Source organism: Alosa pseudoharengus, unplaced genomic scaffold (genome assembly GCF_046254945.1).
Source record: "Alosa pseudoharengus isolate Yale_2024_CS ecotype anadromous, Long Island Sound unplaced genomic scaffold, YU_APseudo_1.1 YU_APseudo_1.1_scf_22, whole genome shotgun sequence".
Taxonomy (NCBI): Eukaryota; Metazoa; Chordata; class Actinopteri; order Clupeiformes; family Clupeidae; genus Alosa; species Alosa pseudoharengus.
The window spans coordinates 10,572,631-10,580,252 of record NW_027468680.1 but is presented as its reverse complement, the minus strand read 5'-3'; the positions used below and the strand labels follow the sequence as shown (position 1 = coordinate 10,580,252).

The window sequence follows — 7,622 nt, the reverse complement described above, 5'->3', positions numbered from 1 at the left end:
CCTATGAGAAGCCAGCCAACCACTTCTGTACTGAGTGGCATAGCATGAAAAAACACTGACACACACACCCACTACATAATGACAACACATAAACTAACACACACACAGACTTCAAATGTACAAACACACACACACATACATACACACACATACATACAAACACAGTCTCTATAAAGGGTCGACACACACAGCGATCACGGGCAATGAATGATGCTATAATGCCATGCAGCATGGCCAATCAGAGACAAGTTGCTATGGTAACCACAGGTGAAACATGCAGCACCTTCTTGGGTTTGGCTCCTCGCTGCACAGAGGAGAGGAGATGTGACGGGTTAGAGGTTATCACTAACACACACACACACACACACAGACACACACACACACACACAGAGGCAAAGCCTTTCACACTCTCTGTCACACACACACACACACACTCAGTCACTCACACACAAACATACACACTCACAGGCAGTTAGACAGGGGATGACATGACGATTTAATAACTTGAAACTTTCCCCAGCAGTAATGGGTTGTGTGTGAGTGTGAGTGAGATCATCCAGTATGTGTGGAAGAGGTTAATGGAACAACTCTGAACATATAAACATACATGGTATGCCACAATACACTAAACATGCCATCAAGTCAGGACTCACTGACTGTGGAAGTGAATGTAGGATTACAATTCATTTCACATGTGCACATATTGCCATCTAGTGGTAGACATTAATATTGCAATACTCTTTTTCCCTGAGTCATGCTGTTGCATCTAGGTTGTAACATACATTTTAAGGACAGCTCTGTCTTTACCAGGCAGTCAAAATGAACTTGAACACAAGTCACCTTCCAAGTCAACATTCGGAGTAACTTCAAACAGTGTGTGTGTGTGTAAGAGTGAGCGTGCAACTGAGTGAGGGACTATGAGAGAAGACAAGACTAGGTGCTTTTGCATGTCACGGCCATCTGACCTTGCCCTTTCTTTCAAGAGGCAAAGCACACAATTTGCAATAAACAAAATTCAAGCCTCAGTTTCTTCTTCAGGAAGGGTAAGAAGACATATATAGTCCACATTCACACACCAGTCTTTGTAAGATAAGTCCTTTTTAACCCAAAACTAAAGAGGTATTTAAAATAGATGACTCTCTAATGAATTTTAGACTAGCTGAGAAATCACTTCAGAATTTACTTCATCCGACAATACAAACATGTAAACGTTCCATTGACTTGTTTCATACATACCAGTTTAGCCGACTTCGAGTTGTCCAATATGTCTGCAGAAAAACAAAGCATTATCAGGTGAGAATACTAATGGTGTGTGTGTGTGTGTGTGTGTGTGTGTGGGTGAGTGTGTGGGTATCACAAACCTCTTTTTGGCACTTTAGATGTAGCAGGTTCAGGGGTCTCAGGTGAAGTAGTGTTCTCTCCATCATCCACCAACTGAATCTGCAATAGAACATAACAGGACAAACAGCTCTTATAAACACCCCACTCACATAAAACATTCCATATAGAGAAACCACTGCACCATTGAAGAAGACTTACTCTGTATCACCTCAGGGGGTTATAGAGTTAGCACACATTTTAGAGAATTAAAAGCTTGTGCCAGTGGATTGCATGATGGTTATGATCACACTTAGAAAGCATGATATTAGATGACTCATCAGGGGAAAGGGAGTCATGAATAAATTATAACAAATTAATTTATTTTTCATGAATCATACATGGTATAGGGACTTAGAGGCAGAACTTTAACTACAAAAGCGGGACAACAAATACACAACTGGTACGAATATTCATTAAAGACATACATCAGAAATGTGGACAGAAGAGTTATCGGTTTGTCACATGAGAAAAGCAACAGATCTCTGTTAATGTTTTCAGTAATACTAACCCACTCTACATCTCTCTTTCTTCCCCCTTACATCACTTGTGAGGTATACCATCACCAGTCATCAGCCATCCGTGTGTTTGGCCCTCATCTCACCTGAAGTCCTATCCCTATGACTGCCCTATCATCGCCTATTACTGTCCCCCTACCTGGATTCCTGGCCCGTACAGCCTAGCGACCCACCACCTGCCTATGACAACTCTGCCCGGATTCCTGGCCCGTACTGCCGACCCACCACATGCCCTATGACAACTCCTAATCCCCTGGACAATTCCATTTTCCACTCCTACGCTGGACTATTTGAACTTTTTGACACTAAATTAGGATTAATGCATTATCATACCGGACATGTAATCACCCCACCTCTTGTAACTTTCACCTCAGGTAGCTTTAAACACCATGTCCTATTCTCTACACCTGACTAACTTATGCATTTGTCATGTATACAGACCTTACTGTCCTGTATCTGACCCTAGGCAGATGGGTCAGGCCCTTGAGTCGTGGATCTGCTCGAGGTTTCTTCCTATGTATCTCCAATTCTAGGGAGTTTTTCCTTGCCCCTATTACCCATGGGTCTTCTTTTCTTTTCTTTTCTCTGATTGTCTAACACTCTGTAAAGCGTCATGAGACATGTGAAATGTTTTGGCGCTCTATAAGTACAATTAAATTGAAATTGTTGAAAATTTAAATTGTTAATGTGTGGGTTTCGAAGTGACAGAGGTGTACAACTGGTGAGCTCACGGTTACATGGATACAGAACTAATAAAGCTTTAAAAAATAATAATTAATTGTATTATTGCAATATGTTGGGTAAACCAACAATAATAGTAACAACAAACAAAAAAAGAAAGAAAAGAAAACACTCTTGTGCTACGGATCTAAATAAAGGGTTCTTTTCACGCTTCAACGAGCCTCTTCAAATCTTCAGATGAGGCCGTCTGCACAAATCAGCTGTGAATCGTTCTACGGTTGGCGTCAGCCCGAAGCTGCAGAAAGGCAGAGAGCAGCAGGAGGCTCGTATTTTGGACTTCATTTTATTTTTAGTTCTAAGCACACAGCGGCCATTTTACTTCCTAACCGGATGATGAAAGCAGAAAATTCACATATTAAAGACAAATCAAATCCTCACACACACACAAACACACACACACACACACACACACACACACACACACACACACAGACTTTGTGTGGGAGACAGAGAATTTGTATGAACTCACTTACTAATCATAGCTGCAATCAGTACTACTGATACATGTGACCATACACTTCAGGTGCCTATTAACTGTGTACTGTATGTAATAATGATATTTCCTGTGAATTTGTTTGGCACTTAATGGTGAATGTCTTGTGATAGGCTCATAGCAGAGAGGGAAGTTCAGACAGGTCAGACAGACATGTTATCCATGTCGATGCCCCACCTATTCACTTAGTGATTTTTTATTTCAGCTCCTCCTAGTTCCTCCTACCTCTTTGAGAGCTCTGTTAAATAGCCAGGTCTGTTAATGAGGTATGTCTAATCGACTGAGGTAAATGATGAGGGGGACTTCTTCTTGCTGACTGGACAGTTCCCTTTTTTCAGTCTCATTCCTTCCACAGCCATGCACAGGCATCCAGTGAAACAGGGCTGAGAAGGAACTCAAACCAGGAAATGCAGCTTCTTCCGGAAACAGAAATTGCAACTACAATGAGCCTCTGTAAGGTGACATAATCACCTGCATCGCCTACCCCGTGCAGAACATCCCGTGGTCGCCTAGCTTTGGTAGTCAAACATGGTTTAGGCCAAATCGACACCGTAAACCAGAGCCTGCATCTACTGAAGGAAGAGTTTGCATGTACTTCCTTAGAGTTGCTTTGAATACGTGTATTATAATAACACAGTCCATTTGTTTTAGATAACCTCAACACACCCAGTATTGTTCTTTGGTTTGGTCACTCCACAAACACAAAAATATATCTAAAACTATCAGTGTGTGCTTCATAACAGAAACATGTTTTGCATGTTGAGTGTTAGCACTTAGAAGATATACAGTGACCTATAATATCTGTGAGAAAGAGCTATGTTATTTTTCTAGGGCTACTGAGGAGGACATGTAGGCTACCCATTTCTGTTTCCTGTGCCCTTGACATATTTTGTCATGGTCACAAACAAGAGCATGTCTCTTATGGGGTGATCTTTCCCTGTTGTTAGTCATCAGCCCTGAAAACTGATGACTCTCCTGCTGTTTGCTCACCCATGGTAAGTGGCCTCTACTTGCAGGGATGGATTACTGCACGGGCCTACCGGGCCCAGGCCCTGAAGCCCAAGCCACTGCATGGAATCATTGCCTCAATATCAACAAATCAGGATGTAGGCTATGAATCTGATTGAATTTAGTATTGGCCATCCCCAAAATGCACCAGAATACAGGAAATCACTAGCCTGGGTTTTCCCATGCTGCCTTACGCGCGCAATTTTATTCACGCTGCTAGGCAGCCTGGATTCTATGGACTTCGTTTTCACCTCAACGAAGGAACCAATCAAAGAACGGAGGGAGGGCAGCAAGACGATGACGACATACCGAAGCCGTTATGAGCTACGTACAGACGCATTTGATAGACATTCGCAGCGCCCAATAAACGGCTCTGGGCATTCGTAAACCACGTTTCAAATACGAGAAAATTAATGTCTAGTTCCCAGACCCCATCTCAATGAGATGAGGTCTGACGTTAGCCAGGCTAGGAAATCACTTCAAACTAATTAAAAATTTTCTGGGGGAGGACCCCCAAATATGCGACAATTAGTGGGGGGCCCTTAATATATCTGGGCCCAGGGGCCTGAAAGTTCATAATCCGTCCATGTCTACTTGGCAGTATGCAAAAGTATGTCAGTTTACATGTGTATGAGTGTGTCTCTGTGTGTATGTGCATGGGTGTAGTGATGGTGGGGAGGGGAGGGGAAGGCTGAACGATTCAGAAAACGCAAGGCTGTGTAAAGGGCCTGAAACATGATAGGCAGAGTTCTGAGACTATTTGAGATTCTATGGTGGAGGATGGGATGTTGGAGGTTGAGCAATTTCTTGCTGCCCCCTTGTGTATATGAGCAGTGTGTGTATGTGTGTTTATGTGAGTGTGTGTATGTGTAAGGGGAGGGATGTGGATGTGTGGGTGTGTGTCCATGCTGCCTGTTAACCCAACACAGAGGCTACGTCTTACCTGTGATTGTCGTACAAATATGCCATGGTTCTCCTGGCACGTGAAGTAGCGCTTGCCCTGCACAGTGCCGTCGTTCTTGCCCTTGGGCTCGTCCAGGATCACCCCAACCCACTTGCCCGAGGCGAAGAGCGTGGTGCCGATGTAGGCTACGGTGCCTCGGTGACCCTTCCCGATCACCTCCACCATCGAGCCCACCTTCACCGGACGACCACCACCGTCTGAACTCATCCTACTGCTGCCACTACTGGTGGTCTGAGGGGGGAGAGAGGGAGGGAGAGAGAGAGGAAGAGAGAGATAGAGAGGGAATGAGAGGGAAAGAATGAGAGAGAGGGAAAGAGAGAATGAAAGAGAGATGGAGAGGGTGGGAGAGAGAGAGAGAATCAGAGAGAATGAAAGAGATAGAGAGAATGAAAGAGAAACCGAGAAAGAGGGAAAGAAAGGTAGAGAGAAAGAGAGATGAATGGAGAGAAAGATGTAGAGAGAGAATCAGAAAAATGAAAGAGAGAGAATGAGAGAAACAGACAGAAAGAGAGAGAGAGAGGGAGAGACAGTCAATTAGATAAATAGTGGGAGGCAAAATAAATGTAAGGTTATGAATCCTGGTTGTCAAAAACATGAACTGCCTGAAACATTACTCAGCTAACATTAAAACTGACTAACAACAAATGGTGAAATACATTATTTTGTTATATGTACACATATTATGTCTTGTTAAAGGGACCCTATGCAGTTATGGCAATTTCTTTGCTGTTTTCTCTCGCTTTTTGCTTGCAGTTTTCTGTATAGAACTCGCCCTACAGCTTCAGAGTATATATTTTTTACGACACTCCTTGCTCGGTCAGTCTGCCGTTTCCTCTTTCCCTGTTCCTATGACAACGGTTTACTCGCTTTCTGCTTCTTTTCGCCAGCTCTGCCATGACGATGAAAGTCTGAGAAACTCCAACGCTATCTTGTAGTATGTGCCAGGCGTGTATGTTTGTAGTGGCGTAAAGCAATTTGTTACATTGCAAGGCCGCGAGACTTTGAGGCCGGTGCCCCGTCGGTACAAAGTTGCAAGGCTGGTTTTTACGCTCACAGACGCTATGGGGGAGCAAGACAACCACCATTCAACCCAGAAAAAGTCATATAACCATTCCAATGACTCCGAAGCTGTTAAGTTAAGGTAGATTCAGCTAAAAAAAACTGCATAGTTCCCCTTTAAACAGAAAATAAAGTGCACTACCATGTCACTGATGCTGAAGGATTAGGCTGACTTATTCATGCACTCACAGTCACACACACACACACCCACACACACACACACACATACTGTACACACATGAAATACAACATGCATCATGGGCTCTATACACACGCTGAAATAAGCTTTGTCTGAGGGATTAGGTGGCAGTTATAAACACTCCACTCACATGCTACTGAGTATGAGTGTGTGTGTGTGTGTGTGTGTGTGCACATACATATGGGTGTATGCATTTGCATGCGCATATGTGTGTGTACAGTATGTGTGGATTTATGTGTGTCGGGGGGAGCAGCATTACAAATTCTTACGACTACTACGATAGTGTGTATGTTTGCTGTGTGAGAATTACATGAATGTTTGTGACATTACATGAATGTGTTTGTGCGTGTGTGTGTGTGCGTGTGTGTGTATGCGTGTGTGTGTGTGTGCGCGCGTGCGTGCGTGGATAAGGGCAGAGACACAGAGAGAGAGAGAGAGAGAGAGAGAGAGAGAGAGAGAGAGAGAGAGAGAGAGAGAGTCAGACTGTTAGGGATTCTCACATGCTATGTCATTAGGCTATACTGAGGAATTTTAATGATTTTAAACTCTTAGAGCACTTACCACTTACTTAGACACTATAGCATTGTGTGCATGAGCGCGCGCGTGTGTGTGTGTGTGTGTGTGTGTGTATCCTAAATCCAATAGAAATATTTCCTTCTCTTCAGAGGTAAAAATAGCCTTCCTCTTTTTTAGTGTATTTGTGTCTGTCTGAGTGTGTGTGTGATACAGATATGCCTTTCAGATCAAAAAGGAACGGTGCAAATGTGTCATTGGTAATGATGAAGTATCACATTAACACAAACTTCAGCACACATACACAAATCCGCGTGTGCACACACGCACACGCACGCATGCACACACACACACGCACACACACACACGCACGCGCGCACACACACACACACAGTGAGAGTTTTATTAATTCATGCCTTCCTGAACTCTGTTACTGACTGTTACTGTTACTCAGATATCAACAAAGGTAGCACATACAGAAACACACAGAAACACACACACACACACAGACATCTCACATATCTCAGCAGAACCCTGCACACACACCATCAGCAAACAAACCTCACACACTCACACATTATCCTATCCAGCAAAGATATATGACAGTTGTACGGCAGAGACAAGGACGAGAAGGCGGACATGCAAGCACACACGCACACACATACAATAACAACAAACAATACAAACTCAAAGTCCTAAACACCCACAGCAAATGACATCCCTGACTCCACAGTGATTAAAGTTTACGGT

At 43.5% G+C, this 7,622-nt stretch overlaps 1 protein-coding gene across 1 annotated transcript in view; it reads right to left on the bottom strand.

Moving 5' to 3' along the window:
* dctn1b (dynactin 1b) overlaps positions 1–7,622 on the bottom strand; it is a 34,187-nt gene that overhangs the window by 25,583 nt on the left and 982 nt on the right. Inside the window, exons 2-5 of the mRNA XM_076300487.1 lie at positions 5,081–5,332; positions 1,362–1,440; positions 1,237–1,268; positions 266–304 (exon numbers count right to left, since the gene is read on the bottom strand). Of these exons, the coding sequence (XP_076156602.1) occupies positions 266–304; positions 1,237–1,268; positions 1,362–1,440; positions 5,081–5,332 (402 nt within the window). The remainder of the gene's footprint in view (positions 1–265; positions 305–1,236; positions 1,269–1,361; positions 1,441–5,080; positions 5,333–7,622) is intronic.